Source organism: Oryzias latipes, chromosome 7, assembly GCF_002234675.1.
Source record: "Oryzias latipes chromosome 7, ASM223467v1".
NCBI classification, from domain to species: domain Eukaryota; kingdom Metazoa; phylum Chordata; class Actinopteri; order Beloniformes; family Adrianichthyidae; genus Oryzias; species Oryzias latipes.
Window position 1 is genome coordinate 22,066,535 of NC_019865.2, and position 21,096 is coordinate 22,087,630.

General features: G+C 39.4%; 1 protein-coding gene across 4 annotated transcripts; it reads left to right on the forward strand.

Moving 5' to 3' along the window:
- Positions 1-84: 84 nt before the first annotated feature.
- LOC101156818 (spermatogenesis-associated serine-rich protein 2) lies at positions 85-17,344 on the forward strand. Of its 4 annotated transcripts, none has more exons than XM_020704858.2 (14): positions 85-200; positions 2,407-2,681; positions 3,401-3,462; positions 3,549-3,628; positions 4,193-4,301; positions 4,692-4,741; positions 4,939-5,161; positions 6,699-6,875; positions 7,067-7,202; positions 10,804-10,862; positions 12,222-12,331; positions 12,451-12,553; positions 13,807-13,952; positions 14,041-17,344. In XM_020704858.2, exons 4-14 carry the CDS (start codon positions 3,584-3,586, stop codon positions 14,293-14,295), a joined length of 1,413 nt encoding a protein of 470 aa, XP_020560517.1. In that variant the 5' UTR covers positions 85-200; positions 2,407-2,681; positions 3,401-3,462; positions 3,549-3,583; the 3' UTR covers positions 14,296-17,344. The 4 variants fall into 4 exon arrangements, with proteins under 4 accessions (XP_020560517.1, XP_020560516.1, XP_011475830.1 ...); XM_020704857.2 differs by lacking the exon at positions 3,401-3,462 and having other exon boundaries at positions 2,407-2,502; positions 2,619-2,681; XM_011477528.2 differs by lacking the exon at positions 3,401-3,462 and having other exon boundaries at positions 85-204.
- Positions 17,345-21,096: the final 3,752 nt, after the last annotated feature.

Sequence of the window (21,096 nt, forward strand, 5' to 3'; positions counted from 1 at the left end):
TAAAATAAAATAAAATAAAATAAAATAAAATAAAATAAAATAAAATATTTTGTGAACCCAACCTGGCAACCGCAAAGGGGCCTGGTCGAGGAAAATAATTGGCCACAGCAGCAGTCTGCTTGGCATTAAAGACGGCTGACGGTTGGATCTGCGGTAACCGTTTTTCCAGAAGCTACTGTAGACTTTGTTGCCAGCATCAAGTAGGTATTTCATTTAATTTTATTTATGTATTTAACTAATCAATACAAAACTGTCTGTTTTAAGCAACTGGATAAAAGCGCAGCAGATAAAGGAGTATCTTTGTTATTTTCCACTAAAGTTGAGTGTCTGATCCCAGCCCTGACCAACAGAGCAGCCAGCTAGCTCTGCGCTAAATAATGTATCCGAAAAAACTGCATTCGTTTATTTACGCTGTTATGAAACATCTGTAATGTGTGTTGCACTCTGTATCGCATTTTTTTCGCTCGAGTTTTAAACCCGTTTGTTAAATAACGAGCGAAAACTGCGCTGCGTCAGGCTAGCGTTCGTATTGTTTAGCATGCTAACGGTAACGTAACCTCTGGACGGAGGAGCTCAGAAGGAATGGGGGGTTTTACCCAAATAAAGGTCTGAAGCAGAAACGGGGATGTGGCCGTAGCAATTCGGGGAGGGGGGCTTATTTATTTGTTTATTCGTTAAAATAACGACTACATTGTTGTCTTAACGACGCAAAGTCGCACCTCCATAACGCAGCTTAAAGTGTTGGTTTGTCAGTCACAGTGTTTTAATACTAGCTGTTTGATGAGCTTATTTTTACGTTTGCAGAAAATGTGTATCTAGCGGTGTCTTTTTTCTTTAAACATCTCTATTTGAGATTTTTACCAACGGACGCAGACGTCGGATACATTTCGGGAGATATTTTTATCTGGAGAAAGGGAAGAAAGGACCAATATGAAGAACACCAGCATCTCTAGCACTAGCAGCTTCCTCTTTTGATTGACTTGATATTTTTAAGTGCATGTATCACCTATATATATTTACGATTTGTAATTTTAAGGAATTTCTACGTAAGCCGATTCGACGGCAAGCAATGTGCATCACATTGCTGTTGTACGTGAGAGGATGGACTCGGAATCTCTGGAATCAATCCAATCAGGATGTAATCTTAGCAATCAAGGCTAAAGTCAATATTGCAAATGTGACATGGCGTTTGTTTTGGTTGTTAAGGGGGTGTAGGTTCTTTGAAGGTGGCAGCCCTGGAGCAGCTCTAATATTTGTAATAAAATTCAAATATCAATGTATTATTATAAAGCAAACATCACCCTTTCTACTCAGTGTTTTCAAGCTTTTCTTTTTTTTTCTTGTCTGCTTTTTTCTTATTTCATGAGGCGAAAGCAGAGTTTTTGTCTCTAAAGAAATAACCTTTGTTCACTTGAAGTTTTTGTTGAATTTACTCAAGTGTAGCTGGCTCTCTTAAATTTTCAAGCACCATCCCTCTTGATAAACAGAGTTGGTCTTAAGGGCTGCACGAATGCCCACTGTCGCGTCAGCGGCCGGGGTTAACCATGAGCTTGACGTCTGCAAAGGTGTGGTGGAACCGGGACTGTGACATGCCAATTCCCAATCATGAGGGTGTTGGTTTACACAGCCTTTTTTAAGTTTCTGTTTCTCGAAAACTGCAGGAGAAAAGCAAACCTACACGAAGACACAGCTGATTGGGGGGGGGATTTATTGGTTGCATATCAGCCGGGACCACTGCATTTTTTTTCTCCCCCCCAACAAGATTTTAATTACATTTTTGTTATGAAACCACCCGGAGTGCTGCATTTCATTACATTTCCAGTTTCATTTACAGCAATGAAACTGAGTTGCAGCCAAGTCCAAAGTTCATAACCCTCTTTTTTTTTCTAAACAGCTGACACCATTAAATGTCTTCCAGTTATCAGTTAGACCACTTTAATGCACAAAAATATCAGTATACTGTGAAGCTTTGAGCTTTTTTTAAACACATTTCTCAAATGTTTGTCACTGACATCAAGGCAACAGGCTTCGATGTCAGTGACATAAGCATTCAAAACGTGGTCGCTCGCCATTTTTGCCACTGTGGGGTTTTTAAAATGTAGTTCAATTTAGACTTCAATATTCATTAGATGCAAATGAATTGATGAAGTGAAGATTTTGTTGCGATAATTTGGTTAGGTGGAAAATATCTATATATAGTTTAGTTCACATTTATCAACAGAAAAGATCATCATTTGGCTAGCATTGTTTTTTTGTTTACACATGTATCTTGGATAACTAGACTCAGCTGTTTGTTGATGAACAAAGGTGGCAAGAAGTAATATTTTAAATCACAAGAATGTGTTGAGATGGTGTTTTTATTCACATATTTATTCATTTCTCTGTTTCTTTGCTTTCTCCACGCAGATTCACTCCTTTGCAGGAAGAAGGGAAAAGCCTCCATTTGTGCCTAAACGCTTTGGCCTGGATTTGACCTTTGTTGTTCCATTCTTCCTGCCAGTTGTGAGCTGTTTTTCGTTGGCATCTTCTTAAGCAAAGACGGTTCAGCTACTCAAAAGTGGAACCTTTTTTGTTTTTGTTTTGTTTTTTTCTTCAAACACTTTCGCATATATTTGAAGGATAAAAACAGGCATTCTGGATCATTCTGTGTGGCAAAATGGCAAAGAAAAACAGCCAAAAAGGTACGTTTGTTTATTTTTCATACCTTTTAAAAAAGATTTAACATGTTTTCGTAAGATTTATACTTAACCTTATATCCAGTAGTCAAATACAATTGATTCAGATCATGGTTGTAAAATTTGACTAAATGATGAATAATAGTTGTCATATATCCCTAGATAAAGAGTGTTGCATAATGGATGGTAAATTGAAGCTCTGGGTGTTCACCGTGATCCTGGCCTGTTTTTTATGATTGAGAAAAACAACTTTTACAAAGGCTCAGCACTTTTCTTTGTCTTGTTTCTAAACTGCTACAGATTAACTTCGGACTGTGCTCCGATTCTACATAACAGCTGTGCTTTTTTGCTTACAAAGGGAAGTCCTCAAACAGGAGGAAGACATTTCTCCTCTTGGTTAACCTGAACCCTGCTGTGTCATGAGTTGACCTGCTTTATTCTCTGATTTAAAAAGCCTCGAAGTTGATTGGCCTGCAAGAATGTCTGTTTGGAGGTCCTCGTTTTTTTTTCTTGAATCAAAAGCAGATTTCAGACGGTTAAGGCACATATGTGATTAAAGGGTTATCTCATATCTGAAGTGTAGCTTCCTTTTTATGACATTGTTTGCTCATATTCAGAAGATACTGGATCATGAATGCTGTCTCACTTATCAGTCTCATTAAATCCAAATCTGCTATAAAATGTAATTTAGAGTCATGTGTTGCTGCAGTTTTTTTTTCTTGTAGAAATCTGAACTTCCTGGCAGGTGTTTTGTTTTGCAAATGATGTTCTTCCGTGGCTTTCAAAGGCAGGTCAAACTGAACTGACTGAGCAGGCTGACACTAGACAGCACTGATTTGATTTTATCGTTTATTTTATTTTTTTCCCCCCCAGATACATCCAGCGTGGTGTTTGACACTCGCTCAAAAATGGCCATGTCGCAAGGGGGAACAGCAGAAAAGATGAAAGAGAAGGTAAGAAGCATGTTGCCCACTGCGTGAAATGACAAATTGTAGGTTAAATCAGTTTCCAATGTGTAACACGACGAGTTTTTACATCCACTTGAATGAATGCCAGATTTAGTCAGCAGTTTAGATAGAGGCTATGCTTTTGGCAGCAATAAACAACTGGGTTGCTAAACTGGCTAAAGACAAAAATGCAATGTAGAAAATGAACTCCTGATGGATTTACATCCATTTTTTTTAAAGTAAGCTTGTCAACTAGACATTCACAGGCATTAAGACTACATTATCTGATTAACTATTTATTCTAGTGTTGGTAATTTAACATATTAGAATATGTCAGTAAAAATGGTCTGGCCATTTGCTGTGAATGTTATTTATTTACTCATTTGACAGATTTGTTGGATGCATACCAAGATAACAGGCCAAATTCATTCTATTGTCTGCGATCATGTCAAGATGTTAGTCTGAAGTTTTCCTCTTTTGTTGTGTGTGGGAAGCTCTTTGTTGAGTCAGTCAAAATGTTCTTACGTGAACGTTGACCTGTGATAACCCTTTTTTACATTTCCTCTCCAGATCAGTGCTGTCAGAGCTGTTGTTCCCAACAAAAGCAACAATGAGATTGTGCTGGTATTGCAGCATTTTGAGAACAGTGTCGACAAAGCCGTTCAGGCTTTCTTGGAAGGTATGAAAATGTCCTTGTTGAAGTTTTGTCATTTGTCATTCCCACCTTGTCTAGAAACTAAAATTAGATTATTTTTTTTCCCTTCAATTTGCTACTGTCATCCTCCATATTTTCAATTCTGTTCACTTTTTTTTGTTTCCTTTTTAACCAGTTTTCTGCCTCTCCCATCCTTAGCCGCTTTGATCCTGTGTGTCATTCTTTAAATTTACGTGTCAGGCGTCAACTATGTGGCTTAAAATAGAAAAGGGCTGTCCCCACACGTCACACTGCTTTGTCCTCACTTAAGCAGTATCTAGAAAATGCCTCGGGCGTTCTTATAATTGGGCGGTTTTGCGAGGCTTTGAGGCCTGACACACGTCACTGACTTGTTGCCGTGGTTTTGTGTTGTAGGAAGCGCAGCTGAGATCTTGAAAGAATGGAATGTCACAGGCAAAAAGAAGGTGAGACTAAATGCTTTAAATGTCTTTGTCAAGTCAGCATTTTTGTGTCAACCTGTTTCAGTTCATTAGTTGAAATTCCAAGCATTCATTGCGAGTTAAGACGAGGCCTGTTGCTAGAAATGAGACGTTTAATTCACTTGAAGACATTTTTTTCGTCATTTTGAACAAATGAAAACTGACGTGATCTCAATGTCTAGCCCAAGAAGAAAAAGAAGCCCAAGCCTCAGCCGGAGCCCTCAGCCGAAGCAGTCCAGCCCGAGGCCGCCATGTCCGAGGAGGGCAAGGACGAGATAAACGGCTTTCATGCCAACGGCTCAGTGATGGATGGAGAGTCTCTAGATTCACTGAGTGAACAGTTGGACTCTGCTTCCTTGGATGCGGCCGAGCTGGACTCTGAACCCGCTACATCTGAGACTACAGGTAAACGCGGCGCTGTAGCTAAAATGTGCTGAAAGGGGGCGGACAGTTGACGGGAAGAGCCAAATATTTGCCTTTAGGAAGCTTTCCTGACATAAGATGACACAGTCTGTTTGCTTTTGGTGTCACAATTTTTGAATAAAGCTCAGAAAAACAAATCAGTCTTTAAAGCAAGAGGTCCAACAAAAAGCATTAATACCTGCAGAAATAAATGCTCAAACTTTAACAATGGACAGACTATCACAAGTATTTCAACGACATCATTAAACGTTTAGTAATATCCTATATGTAAGAGGTAATTCATATTTTTGTATTAATATTTTAATATAAAAACTTACAACATCCTAATGTCTAATCCTGTAAATTTGACTTTCTATCACATTTTATTTTAAGTAATAATATTATAATTACATTTTCCATCTAAGAGTTGTCCCTCAGGCAGCATTCACATGCAACTTTAATGGACAAGAAAACTGAATCTGGAAGTATAAGCCCCGTCTTTTTAAGGAAAACGTGATGCATTTCTGAAATTTTTTATATCTAATACTTGAAAGAAGCTTTGTGAACAGAAGTTTTATCTTTCAGTCTATAAATGCTGGCTTTGAAAGTAAACCCCCCTCATACGCACAAGTAAAGCTGTGCAACACAAAATAAGCGGAAAAGTGAAAGTCAGAGATATCTCGCCAAACCTGAACTGAAGACTAAAGAGAAGGGAATTTATCTTGGACATACATACTCAGTTGTCCATGTATGCATGTATGTAACCCACTTTCACGTGTTCGGAAGGATGCAGTCACTCAATACTGTACTCCCTTCATCTAAGAAAAAATGCAGCAAACAAGAAAGAGGAAATATCTGCACTGAAGGACTATTTCCTTTTCTTTTTTGTCTTAAACTGCCACAAATGCACAGTGCCCTGTATACGTCTATAAAGTCTATTTGATAAGAAATGGGTTATTCTGTCATTATTGGATTCTTTGTAAACTATGCTACCGAAAGAAGCCTGAATTAGAAGAGCTATCAGATTAATAATCTGCTCTCATTTTAAAAGTCCCATCACCTGATCTCTGAATTTGAGTCTGGAAATGTTCAGATGGTAGATGTGGCGTTCAGGTTTATGGGGCTCTGGGCTCAGTTGGAAACCTGTTTGAAGCGTGCATAAGTCACTGGCGTAGTCATCACTTTTGCACAGAACATCTGAAAGCCACTTTGAAAGCTTCTTGGGCTTCTATTTCTTTGAAATATTTACTTTCCCCTCCCTTTAGACAGGAAGTGATCTCTGAAGCTCAAGGATGTTACCTAATTCTGTTCAATAGGTTGTGCCACCTTATAAATGAGCGCTCTACAAACAAGTGCAGTTTTGTTTGGCATGGCACCACAGTTACCAACCAAACCTGCCCACACTGAGGTGGATGAATCTATGAAGTGATGACCTTCTCAAGACGAACTGCAAAAACAGTTCCAGCGTTCCCCTTTGTTCCTTTTTTTTCCTGATGTATTTTTGCGTGAACTTGGTTCTAAATTGTCTGTTTTCTCCCAGGTGCAGAAGCAGAAAGTCCAGGTAGTGCTCAAAGTCCTGCCTCTCAGCAGGGGGGGAGGAATCACCAGGGTCCCAGGGGCAACAAGTCCAGACACAGGCTAGGCTCAAATTCACATCCCCCCACCTTTCCAACAGCAACCAGCGATGACCCAGGATCATCAGGGGGAAAGAAAATAGGTTTGGTTTTCTACTTATCTTCTTCTTACAATGACCCTTAACAAAAAGGGACACTTTAATCCGCTGCATTTAGTAACCTGATTAACAAAAGTGAAAGATTTACTCTCAAATGTAAATTTAAACATTTGCACACAGACTGAGGTTTTGCAGAGACTCCCGTGCTGAAGCCAATTTGAATGTCTCCCTCTCAGCTTCCAACATTGACCGCTCAGTGAAGGACCTGCAGAGATGCACAGCCTCCTTGACGCGCTACAGGATGGTGGTGAAGGAGGAGATGGACTCCTCCATCAAGAGGATGAAACAGACTTTTGCTGAGCTGCAGAGCTGGTATGTCTGTTTTATGTCAGAACCTGACCACGCTTACCATCTCAAACTATTAAGTGAAAGGAGGGAAACCTTTTGTGAGGCTGCAATCAACACATGAAGATAAAGGGTGCCTGTGCAGAGATTGCACAAAAAGTATCAGTGTCGACCGTCACGTGTTAGAAAATCACAATTTCCTGTATGACTTTCCTATTTGTTTACTTCAACTCTTATGGGTTTCTATGTAGGTTTTCTTATTCCTATCTTTTTAGCAACTGGTTGTTTTCTGAGCTGGTGCTTCTGCACGTTTATGGCTGTAAATGTACAGCAGTGTACAGTGAGTGAAGGGCATTTCTCTAACCTTTGTTCATCTTATGTAATGTTTATACCCAAAGCTCACAGTATTTATTGTGCTTAATGATTTTTCTGGAAATCCCTCCTTCGGCCCTTAGCTGTGCGTTTGTCATCATGGGTTAAATAAACTGAAGGTCAGACGGTTGATTAGTTCCAGATCTGCTTTGTAGACATCAGTAAGCAAACAAATGCAGTATATCTGTAACATGCTGCTCCGTGCAGAGGTGTGGGTGTTTTACACCCATAGATTACTTTCCTTTTGATATAAAAAAAATGTCCTCTCTCCCTCTGATTAGCTCCTTTGTTCCTTCATTTGATGCTGCGGCCGCCACGGCTCATCCTGCTTCTTTGACACTCTTTAGAAAAAGACCACGATTGGTTAATTTTGACTGATGTGATAAACCCTGAGCTACAATCCAGCTTGTGTTATAGTCTCACACACTCACACAGGGGTTGATCTGAACGGGTGCTGCAAGTTTTTGAATTGTCCGGGCCGGTAAAGGGTTTTAGAGAGGAGCGGCCGTATTTTAAACGGCGCAGGCGTGTCAAGTTCCCTTGAGGCTCGGCGGCCACCTTAAGTGACATGAAAATGGAATTCATGATTGTCACGCATAGGTTTGCACGTGATACGCAAGTGCCTATAGGACTCCTTTAGGCTGCACACAGAAACTACACTCTCATAGCCTAATATCCTAAGTACTAACAGTCAGTCTGCGTGCAAGGAGCCCCCAAGGGGTTATCCCTTGAAGAGCACAATGGGTCCTTTGCGCAGTGCACAGGAGTTAGTTGAGTTGGAAAATCTGTGTGACATGCCCGTGTCTCACTTACTTCACTTATTACCCTTACATGGTAAGTATTCACCTGTCTCTTGCAGCATGCCTGTGCCGCATACAGGTTTGCCCATTTTTTTGCCCGCATCCACCTGTAAGGGCAGTTGTGACTAAGGCCTTAACACAGAACCCGATTTCACAAGATTCAAGTAAAAAACGTAAAAACAAGTGAGACTTCATAGTAGAAATCTGGACGCCTCAAACAATTGGAAATGTTCAGCGGTGCCAGCCTTTAACATAAAGCTACTCTAATGTCTGGCCTTTCTAGCCTGTGGTTTTTTTATACAGACTTTACTGTTTAAAAAAAAATCTTCAGTTCTAATGAAGCCCTGTAAGTTTTTCTGTTTGAGAAGAGGTGAAAACTAATGCTTCTCATCCTTTGCAGCCATTTGGTCTTTTTCCCAGCTAAGTAGCAAAGAACTTCAAATTTGACTTTAACAGGCGTATGTGTGGCATTGATGGAGACAAAGCACTCCAGACGTTCTTCCTAAAAACCAGACTAGAACAGACATTTCCACTCGCTTGTCTGTTAAGCAGCTTACAAACTCTGTAAGCCCCATTTATACAGCATATTCGCTGCTCTTTTATTCTGATCCATTGCGGTGTAGTTTGTCCTTGACGCCACACAAGCCAGAAAGATGAAACGCGTCATTCATCTCAGAAGTTATTAGATCTGATCTCCAAGTACAACCATTTTTGGCACCGCAACTTCTCTTTTTGCTCCGTGCGAATTGGTAAAACGGAACGATGATCAAACAGAAACGTCTTTAAGTCTGTGTGAAAACAACCTCAGACTTTAGAGAAACGCAAGGATCTGCTAATCTTAATGATACTCAGATGAGCCGCAATAATCCCTGAAACATCAACTGGAGGAAAAGACTTTGTTCTTAAGGACGGAAAAAGTAGATTATCCTGCTTATAAATGGCAAATTAGTAGATTTATTTTAGCTTCTAATCTTTCTTTTAATCTTAACTTTTGTGTCTTCTAACATGTTTTAATATTAAAAACAGGTTTTTTGTTGTCCTTATGTGTTAATGGTTAGAGCGGGATCTCCTGAGATTGTGTGTCATCCATGCCTGCAGTCATGCTGTAGCTGCATGCTCTCACATGTCATCTTATACAAGCATTTTTCAGCTTCAACAAAATTACATTCTGCTGGTAAAAAACGATCAACATTGATTAATCAAATCTGATCAATCAATCCATGAACGCAGTGCTTTTTCCAGATAAACAGTAGATTATTAGAATCTAAGGGTATAGATTTTTTTTCTTTTTTGAAATTGATAATTGCATGAATAGCGTTAAAGAAATCAGATTGAGAAAGTATTTTAGCAGTGAAACCCAGTCCTAATGAGGATTTTTACTGTCATCTTTCAGCAGGTAAATGAGCTTTTTAAACTTCTAAAGGTTAAACCAAACCCTTTCTATGACCATTAACCAAAAACCAGAGGCTGCTGGAAACTAACAGCATCCTCTTTAGCAAAGAGCCTCTCAATGGATGGAAGGAGTTCAGCACACCGAACAGAAACGCCCACAGTGGTTTTGACAAGCGGCTTGTTCTGACAAAATACTAGATCTAACAGCCAAGTACAGCAAGAACTCACAAAAGGAGCATGAACAGGATCTCAGATGTTTCAGTGTTTTCTCTTTGTCTTACTGGAAGTTCAACTTCTGACTCACTTTCATTCTTATTTATTACCAGGATGTATTTTACGGATAACTAGTTAATTGCATCTGATGGAGAGGACAGATGCAGCACTTCAACCAAACAAGATTTACGTTTGTGGGGTCAGATCTTTTATAGAAATGTGAAAATAAGAGAAAAGAAAATTTGTTTATTGAAAATAATCATTTAAGCTTTTCCTCTGTCTTCAATTTATTTTACACACTTTAAATTTTTGTTTGTTTCTAATCAGTAAATCCTAATGCTATTTTATTTCTTAGAAAGTTTGTTGAGAAACTGGATTTAGATGGTTTCCTGCTCCATCCCTATTCACTGTTGGTACCTTTTGGGTTTTAGTTTGTCTTTGTTAAAGTGGTAAAGCCATAGCGCTCTATAGGTAGTAAGTATTACTGCTGCCTGAGGGATGAGACATCGCCTCTTATTCAGTGAAATGACCCCTCCCTCCTGAAAAAGTCATGTATTGTTTCGGCGGAATCATCAAATAGTTCTAGTATTCCTTGATGGCAGGCATTGAAGAGTAAACACAAAGATTTAATTTAAAAAATGATAAAACTGCATCTTTTTCTTTTAAATTATCCCCTGAATTTATTTCCAACCCCAAAAAAAATCTCATTTGTTTTTGCTTGTGGTTTGACGTTTATTTGTTTCAAGGGGTTAAAAGAAATATTTCAAGTACCGATTACGAATCTTTTCTAGATCTCCTATATTGTGTATCTTTTCCTGTCTTATTTTGTTGTCTCCTTTGTTGTGTTCCAGTTTAATGGACAGAGAAGTGACTCTTCTTGGAGAGATGGACAAAGTAAAAGCAGAGGCCAGTAAGTATTGCGGTTTTGTGTTCCCTGCGTGTCACTTACCAGCCAACACCTGCTAGCGTTCTCCCATAAAATCCTCTCCTGACCGAACAGCCTGGAGATTCTGACCTAAATGAGGAGGGGGGGGGGAATAAAAGAGATTGTTGTGAAACAGCAAGGCCCAGTTTCTCCAAAAAAAAACGTCAGCAGTGACCTCCGGTTCCTGATAGACCTGCAGCGTGTGAACGTGCACGGATATGTAACATGACAGAGCAGGACTGCATATTTGCACAAGTAGGCCATTCTCTCTTGTTCTGCCCTCTCAGGAGGCAGAGGCTTGTGCTCCAGGCCTGGAAAAAGTGAATAGTGTCAGGTGTCGAGGGAGACTCAATGCCGTCTTTGTGCAAGGTGTGTGATGAATTCAGAGGAAAGCAAATAAACTGTAGCATCTTTCTGCATTAATGGGTTTATTTCAATTAAAAATCAAAGCAAAACTATAAATGTTTGTTCTACTGTTTTGTTCTTAAGAAATCAAACAATTTGTAGGTTTTGAACCATATAAAGTCCAGAATGCCAGTGGTTTTTATTCCCATCTGTGCAGCTATATAATCCTGCGGTGCTGAGACCGAACATGTTCAGTCAACTGACAGTTTTCTTTATAAAAGATTTTGTAAAGTCTGACATGACTTTGAGTCACGGTGACATTTTTCCAACAAAATGCCTGAATAGCCGTGAAAAAAACAAACATAGGTGACATATTAGAGCTGTGCAAATGGAAGGGTTTTGGATTTAAATCCTTTAACTGTTTAGGGAAAACTTGCATCTTTGAAAACCTGGTTTTGTTTTCATCTTGGAATTTGGGATTAAATCAGGATTGTGATCAGTTTTTTTTTTTTATTATTTAAATGTTGTTGTGGCATTCTTTTGATGATGGGGGACATACATTAAGAAAAGTGAGTTAAAAATGGGATTTGTAAGTGCTTCTTTCTTCATAAATGCTAAGGTGGGGTGAAGGGTTGCTCCATAGCAACAGTCCCGCCCACAACTCCGTCCATGTCTGCTGAACTCCTGCTGCTCTTCAGAAATGATGTCTTAGAGACGGATGGCATAATCCTAAATAAAAGACCACTGGGAACGCTTTGAAAATGGATGAAAAGATGGTCGGAGTGGGACTTAAATGTTTGGATTATTTCATGGTGCCACAGTACCTATGAACACGTTAGTCACTTTGTGCCTTTACATTCTGCCAATGCTTTAAAAGGTACGAGATAAAGACGTGAAAGCAAACAGCATTTAGAATGAATCACCTCCAGCCAGTGGGAAAAGTGTTGCCAAGGCAAAGCTTCAGTGCTGTCTCCAAAGGCTTGTGTTGGTGTGCTGCAGTGTTGATCCTGGATGCTCGGCAGAAGAGAGCAGAGGAGCTGAGGCGCCTGACGGACAAATCTGCCTCCATGTCAGAGGAGCAGCTGACTGAACTTCGTGCTGACATCAAGGTGTGCCGAGAACTTCAGTTTAGCCTTTGGTTCACGTGGAATAACCGGGGAGGAGAGCGGAAATTTAGGTTTGAATTTCTGACTTTCTGATAGCATTTTTTTCAAAATGTTTCTTGCAGCACTTTGTGAGCGAGCGTAAATACGACGAGGACCTCGGCAGAGCTTTAAGATTTACATTTGAACTTGAACCACTGAAGACGAGCATCTCTGGTTTTGGATCAGGTACTGTTGAATTTTTGCCTTTTGTCACGTGTTGTTTGTTCACAAAATGGGAAACTTGGTGGATAGCCATCTCTAAATTCTGCCAAAAATAAAAAGTTTAGTCCCACATAACCGCTTTAAAAAGCCCTGAAATCCGCCTGTAGAACTGCTGCTCATAACAGCTTTGAAGCGTCACAGATATCGGTTGTGTGAACACAAATCTAAGACGTGGAGCCTAACAGAATTTTCTGTAGCATAGCATACTGTAGATTACTGCTGTAACAATTGAATTTCCCCAATGTGGGATCAATAAAGAAGATCTTATCTTATCTTACAGAAACTAAAACTAAGGGTTTGTTCAAGAAACTGTTGGAAAAATCCCAAATGTCTGGTTAAATAAATAGGAATCATCTAAAAAAGAATCGGAAGCTGGTTTGATAAAACCTCGATTAGACGCTGATGAGCAACAGACTGTGATAAGTGAAGAGGAAAATAGCTATAATAAAGTGAAATGGATAATGAAGTCCGGGTATTGCCGTCTCTGAACGTAAACATGCAGATATGAGAGTTTTTGACTCGAGGTGACAGAAATATGAACTTTATTCTCACCATTTCTACGTGACACTTATTTACTGGGACAAGTAGTTCCGATATTCCCAGGATAATGAGAAGCCCCAGTTTCAAACAAACAAAGAGAAACTGTTTTTTTGTTATCGAGCTTTTAAGCCCTTTTTAAGTTGCTGTGTAAACGAGTGCAAACACTTCCTCTTGAGGCTGATCCATGTCCTCTCTCCAGATTCCTGCCTTTGACAACTTCCAGTTTTCAATGTTGTGGACACTTTTAGGGTGGACGGAGTGAAATGGAGGCTTTTGTTTGGCCACTTCTGCTCCTTTTGGTTTTAAGTCACCTCACAATTCAGTTTGATTTCTCAGTTCAATGTGGTTTGATTTAATCTGCTTTCCCTAAACCTCCTGTCCCTAGAATTTAAATATTCTCCTCCCAAAACGGCTCTTTGGGGCTTTCAAATCTACTTTTTGCTTAATGAGTGATGTAAAGACACAAAATAAGGTGGACCACTCAGAATGAAATGATAATTCTTATAGCAAAATCCTGAACATAATGTTTTTTAATGTGATGGATAGTTGATGCATTTTCTAAATGAATTTGAATGAATGGTTTTTTTTTTTTTTGAACTTGTGTTTTATGTGAGTGACTGCTGGTCCTGGGGTGAGATGCTGGTTCTGACCCATCAGCCACTTGTCTTGCTTTACAGTGTACCATCCTCGGACGGGCTACTCGAATCGGTCCCGTTGTAGCTCCACGTCGTCCTCCATCGCCGGCCCAAGTCAGATTGAAACGCCTCCTCCCACCCAGGCCCAAAGCGCCCCCAGTGAAACCCGTCCTCCCCCAGCCAAACAGGTCAGCTGGAAAACTCTTCTTTGAACTTTTTGGATTCTACTTTTTGAGTCCTTTTGACCTCCTCTTTCTTCATTTTTCTTGTCTTCAGATTTTCCAAGGAAACAGGCGCACGTTCCACGGACAGGGTTACCACTCAGGCGGGCCGCGTCACAACGGCAGTTCTCACTATGACAGGAATTCTGGCCGCGGGCGCTACCAGAGTGACGGGGGCTCCTCCGGGCCAACGTCGCAGCACTCCGCCAGCTCCAGAGGCCCCTCCCATTTGTCCACATCCTCGCACCACCAAGACCGACCCGCTCAAAACGGCCTTCCTCAGCGGCTTCCTCGAACACACGGCCCTTGACATTGGAAGTCCCCTCTGTTAAATCCATCCACCCACCCCGTGCTCCCCTCCCCGTCCCCCCGTCCCTCAACCCTCCCACTAACTCTTTTCAATGAAGAATAAAATTCAAGTTTACATGTTTCAGTCAGTGGAGCTGTAGTGCCGCCGCTCTCCATCATTCTACATCCTTCCGACTTGAAAAGCTGTCACACTTCTGTAATCGCTCTCTTTTCTATTCCTCTCCTTTTCTGTCCCGGGCCCCTCGAGAGCCTCTGCTACCGTAGCTGCGTCTTTACCTTTTACAGCAAATCAAAGGGCAGACCCGCCTGCAACAATCTGTGCACTATTCAGGCTGAACTCCTGGTACTTTTTTTCTGCCGTGGCGCTGACAGGTTTCTGATTTAAGGTCAGATCATGTTTATTGTTTTGTTTTCCAGAACCATTTCAATGCCTTCACTGTTGTAGTGAACGTGCACAGCTAGTTCTAGCATTGACTGGTATGTTTGTGGACAGAAGAGCAGACATGCAATCAACACTACATCTTAATCTTTCCGGTGACAGACATATCGGATGGGAAACCAGTCGTTTTTGGGGCTTTTCGTAAGGCTGCTACAAACTGTGGGAAAACGTGGTCACGTTTGGCTGCAAAGGTTTCCTCGGAAGAGTTGTTCAACTTTTGCAAACGCACTTACTTCCCGTTTCCTTCTGAAGTTTTTTTTTTACAATCTAATCGTGCAACAGAGAGGAAGTTGGATCCAGACGCTGCTCGACTTAAGAACAGAACGTCTCCTAAAGCTCTGCAGATGTTTACAAGCTGCCCTCTAAAGGTCTTCGCACCAAAACCTGACGGGATTTTAAATGTGAGGTTTTTGTGGCGGTTTAAGGTGGAGCGGGATTTGCTGTGAAGCTCATTTCGGTCTTCTCGCATCAGCGACTAGCTTTAACTTCATGACTACCAACCTGCAGGAGGAAGTAAGCGCTTTTGCAAACTTCTTTAGTTGTCCTTCTTTCTATGAAGCAGAGATGTAATCCCCTCCCGTTAGCCAATGGGCTTCAAGTATGCTGTGTTTTTTGAGAGAGGGCTTATTCACTTTTTTTTTTTTTGTGCACATTCTGTTTCATGTCTCTGAACATTTATCCAGCTGTTTTCTTTTCTCCCTTGTTCCTTGTTATATGCACACAAATGGCATCTTAATGTCATGCTTGCCTTTAGTCACAGACTTCACATTTGCCTTTCTACAAACATGGATGTCTGCATCTCGACTATTTTTTTTTCTGTAAGTGGCTAAAGATCAGAGAACAAATGTGGGATTTCTGAGAGTTGGCTCCACATTTTTCTCTGGCATCCCCACTGACTTCATTCAGTCAGAGCAAAAATAAGATCAAAATGAAGAATGCATAGGAGGCTTGTCGGGTTTCACAGATCTTGCTGTCGTTGGGCCCAGTTTGAGATTTAAAAAGCGTTTTTGTTTTTTGTGTTTTGCTCTTGGCTCCTAACAAGGGACATGGACCCCTGGTGAATCATCCTCATCTCGTAGTCCTGCACATAGGCTGAGCTGCAAAAGTGTAGATGGGAAAACAAATTGTGTTACATTATTGCTGCATAATGTGTCTTCCTAAAGTGTTGTCCTTCTTGCAGACTTTTAGGGGAAAGAACAAATTATAAATTGTTTAACTTTCCTGTTTTTTTTTTTTTTCTTTTTCATGGCTTTCTGTCAATAGAAAGTTGTTTTTTTTTTTGTTCTGGTTTGACATAAAGAGATTTGCTCTTGTAGTTAAATTAGTTAATATTGTGGAGAAATTAGTGTTTTCAGGCTTTGGTTAAGAAATACTGTTGAGATTTGACTGAAGGAATAGTTCAAATATTTTGAAGAATATGCTCGTTGGCGCCTTTTGTCAACTGTTCGAATACATATAAGGTCATTATGGGGAATCTGGTGGCTTGGTTTGACATAAACCGTCGTACGGTAACCTGGTTCAGAATGGTTTCACCCTCATTAGTTGACGGTCCAGAGAGAAGCTGGGATGTGGTTCTTTGTTTATTGTCTAAGCTTAAGAAATGCAATTCTTTTTTTGTTGTTACTTTTCTGCATCTTTATAGTTGTGGGGTTTTTGCTTTGAGCTTCTTTGTGTCATTCTGATGAGTTCAAAGCACAGCTCCAGTTGGTAAGCTGTGTTCTGTGCGTGAGCAGTTAAACCCAGAGCAAGCAGGAACGTCCTGAAACCTGGCCTAAAGTTCTCCTGCATTAACACATCTGTGTTTAAATAGGATTCATTGTTTTTGTTGGACACTCCTGGAGTCGACCGGTGTAAACGGACCTGGATTAACATGGTGTTTGAAGTGTTAGCTGGTAGACTTTGGTGTTAAGTTGCATGAAGCCAGGCGTGCACACGCTCAGAACCAACCTAAAAATCCAATCCAAGCAGGCTTGATGGATAAAGATGTTTTCCTCCAAACGTTTGCACAGTTTGTCTCAAAGAGGCTCAAACTTTCTCAAAGTACTACTTTTTTTCTTTCTTTCTAAAAAGGCACAGCTTTTATCCAAACCAGCTTTTGCGAATTCCGTCTGTTTGCAGTCAAAAACTCTTGTTTCAGCAACATTTTTCTGCATCACATTCTGAGATTTAAGGCCTAGACATGATCTCATTCTGTTAAATCACTTTTTTTCTCTCTCTTAGGCTGTTAAAAAAAACAATGACCTCCAGGGAAAAATATCATCTTCTCTTTCCTGCTTTCCACCCCACTCCCGGATTCCTTCTGTGTCTGTAGCTCGGACTTTGCGCTCACATTGGGCATTCCTTTTTTTTTTTTTTTGTATGTGATATTAATACTAAACAGGATGAAGTCTCAAACATCTCAGTCATTCATTCTTCCACTTATGTCCTCAAAGCTTGTGAGACGACTGTAAACTCAAGTGCCTTCTCTTGTCTCCCACTGACCCCCAACGACGTTTCCACCAGAGTTTGGACCAAAGACATCAGCCATCCCTGACCACCCAGGCCTCTTTCTCCCCCCCCTCACTGAATGGCACACTTTTCATTTACTAAAAATAAAACAATTTGCAATACAGACTGTGTTCTCTTGTGTGTTTTAAAACAAGCTAGTGAAGATTCCATCATCAAAAACTGAAACGTTCTTATACAAGTTAAATTGTAATATTGCAATGAGGAAAGTAAAAATCTTGAAATGTGACGATTCTGATTAGATGTAGTGTCATACTAAAACTATCCAACAGGTGGCAGTACGGAGCCTATTAAGAGCGCCTGGTTTCCTGAAAAGTTCTGATATTTGGCAGTAGTTTCAGTAAAGACCGACACTTTTTTGTATTAAGAAAAATAGATCACTGGGTTGGTCTCGAAGCAACAATCTAAGAGCTGAATGTTACCTTCTGTTACAGCTTGAGTCACTAACGGATCTAAAGCTTCCTATTGCCAATGCGTCTCAGAAAATCTGAAAGGAAGTTTTGAAAAATGAAATAGGATGCAAAAGAGTTGGTTATTCTACAAAAGAAAAGAAGGGGGGGCAACTTTAGGAAGAAACTTGGAAACCTAAAGGGTTCCTAAGATGAGCATTGCATCTTTTTGAGCCTTGTGCTATCCAAGGCACTTTAATGTTGGGAGTTGGGTCATCTAGACCCACTAGACAGTGCGCTGAACCTTTTTTCTTCAATGATTTGTGAACCTCACTGGTGTCCATGGATTACATGAAATCTTTTTACCTTTATCATGATAGGGAGAGCACGTGGGGTCATCTGGACCCCATAAGGTGGCAACAAGGGATGCATTCTGTTGTGAAGAATTCTTAAAGAATGCAATTTTATAAAATGACCAGCAGGCGTCTCAGTTTGACAGAATGTAGCCACTGGGATGAAAGAGACCCTTCAACCTTTTGTGAGTCTGAACAGAAAAGTCCCTAATTCACTGCTTTGGGACATTTTGATTTGATTTGATTTGATTTGATTTGAAATGGTTTATTTCAAGCAATCAAATAAGAATACACAAAGCAATTCAATCATCAGTTATACATTCATACAAAGACGAATCAAACTTAGGATAATTAGACATATTAATAAGTATTGCTTGAAAGGGAGAAGAAGGAAGCAAACTTATATAATCCCACCCCTGTTTTACCGTAACCATTTTATTACATAATTTATCATTATCCGGTTCCTAGCTTTTATCAGATAGAATTAAGAATCATAAAGTATCAATAAAGCACATGACAAAGATGAATTACTTAATTATTATGTAAAAATAACTATTTCAGAAATCAACATGGCAAATGCAGATCAGTTATCCAAAATATATGCAGATTTGGTTACTAAAAAGGTCATTGATATGATTAAAATCTGTTACTTTGAACATTTATTTAAACAATACAAATCACTCTGTAACTATAGTCACTTTGTTAAAGTGTAAATAGTCTAATATTTAGGACTTTGTGTTTATGCCTGCTATTGGAATAGATTATTATTGTAATTGACCCTTAACTTCTGTTCTTTAACAAAAACTGTTCATTGACAAAAAGAATGCATTATTTTTACAAAAATATTGAGATTACAAATGTTTAAGTGAATTTAGGGAAGTGTGAAAAGATGAATGCAATGTTAAGAGTGCAAAATGTCAAGATTAAGAAGCATGTGGTTAGTTTCTGTTTTTTTAATTAGAATGAATTACAGTTAATTCTAATGAGTAACAGTTTGACTTGCATTTTCTAAGTCCAGTTACTTTCCACTGAAACGTGGTATTTTACCCCACTACAGGTTTCCTGGTGGTTTTAAACACCTACTGTGGTTTTTACAGTTACAGTTACAGTTACAGTTACAGAAGTCCAGTAAAAAGCACCATTCAAATCCAATTCAGAGAAGGGGTTTTTCAAATCCTCTCTCTCCTGATTCTGGACTTACCTGGTACATGTGAGCACAAATGACAGACTAGATTTGTCTCTCAACCTGACAGCGCAGAAAAGTCAAGAGGCCCAAATTTACAGTTCCTACTAAAGCAAACCTGAGCGAAATGATTTTTGCAGCCCAAAAAAATGCAATCTTACAAGGCAGTGAAGGTTTTACTCCCAGAGGCTTTACACTTGAGAAGGCAAGAGTTTGGTACCCAAACCTAAATTACAAATAGTTAACTGACATTGATGAAGTTTTTGAGGGTCTCAATAAAGCGAAATATATAAAAATAAAGACAGAAAGGGAGGGAAATAAATACAAGTTAAAACACAGCCAGAATAAAGAAGTTTATAGGAGAGGTTAAACAACATACTGTAGGTGGAGGATTTGTGGGTTTGTTTTACTTCCCTTTGGGGTCCAAAAACAAGTCCACTTTCCATCTTTGTGCCCCTTTAACCGTCAAGCATGAAAAGCAACATTTCTGATCTGCATACATGCAGAACTTTAAGGCACAAACCTTACAACAAGGAGTTACATCAGGAACAAGAAAGACTAGCTGGAGCAGAGGATGGATGATTCTGTAGCCACACAGTAGAAAAACCATCGAAGACCTTGATAGACAAAATACCTCAATGTGCTTAAGAAGAATTAGTTTTCCTATTGATCACAGCAGAAAACGTCAAGATCTTTGCTTTTTAACCCTTGTGCTATCTTAGATGACCCCACCCTCACATTGACGTGTTCTCCCTACCATGACAAAGGTGGATTGAGGTGGAAAGATTTCATGTAATCCATGGACACCAGTGAAGATCACAAATCATTGAAGAAAAAAGGTTCAGAGCACTGTCTAGTGGGTCTAGATGACCCAACTCCCAATGTTAAAGTGCCTAGAATAGCACAAGGGATATTGGGGATGTTGGAATCACAGAATCACAAAAAGTTCATCCATTTATTTCATTTCAATTAGCTTTAAAGTTTAAAGCTTAAAACTGTTATTCCTTGTTTTTATCCAGATTGCTGTTTGCAATGTATTTACCTTTGCCTGCTGTTTGACCTTTAAACTACCCAACCAAGACAAAAAAAAAAGAAAAAAGTTTTTCTGCTATTATTACCTTGGGGGAGTAAAACACACAATCTATTTTTTCAATAAACTGTTTCCTGGTTGTGTTGGCAGTGACAGGGTTAAGACATTTTTCATGGCAAAGACAATTATGGAATCTAATGATTTATTGTACCATTTATTAAAATATTTATTCAGTACCCAATTTAACAAAAAAATTACAAATATTTTTGGAAGTTAAGAGCAAAATAAAAACAAATTTATGTTTTCACCTGTTTTTATTTATACTAATTGCTGTGATAGAAAATATGAATAGGTTAAATAAATGTATCGCTTTTAAAATATTTCAGGTGGAAAGAATTGTAAATCACGAGATTTTGCATACAATTTTTTTTACAATTCTGTAAAGAATTGCATATTAGATTTATAAAGAAGTAGAGTGAGTAACTAAAATAAGTAATTAGGTTTCAATTAAGATTCTTACTGAAAATGGATGGATGGATGGATGGATGAAATACTGTACCTTCAGCTTATTGACATTAATTAAGCTGAGCAGAAAACTGCTATCAGTTTTGTTCTATTTAAATTTAGAAATGATTTCAGTTTTTCCTGATTTTTTTTCCAAAGTGCTTTGATCTTAAATTAATGTTCACTAATATAAGGAACCAGCTCCTGGACCTCCAGGAGAAGCTGGTCACCTGACATCAGGCGCTGGGCCTGATGTCAGCAGTTCAGCAATGCACTTAGAAGCAAATGAATAATCTTTACATGGACTCTAAAATGAAGAGGCAGCAGTGCAATGGAGCCATGGTTGGTGGGATTTGGTCCCTTTATCCTCAAGCACAGGAAGTACAAGGCAGATAACCA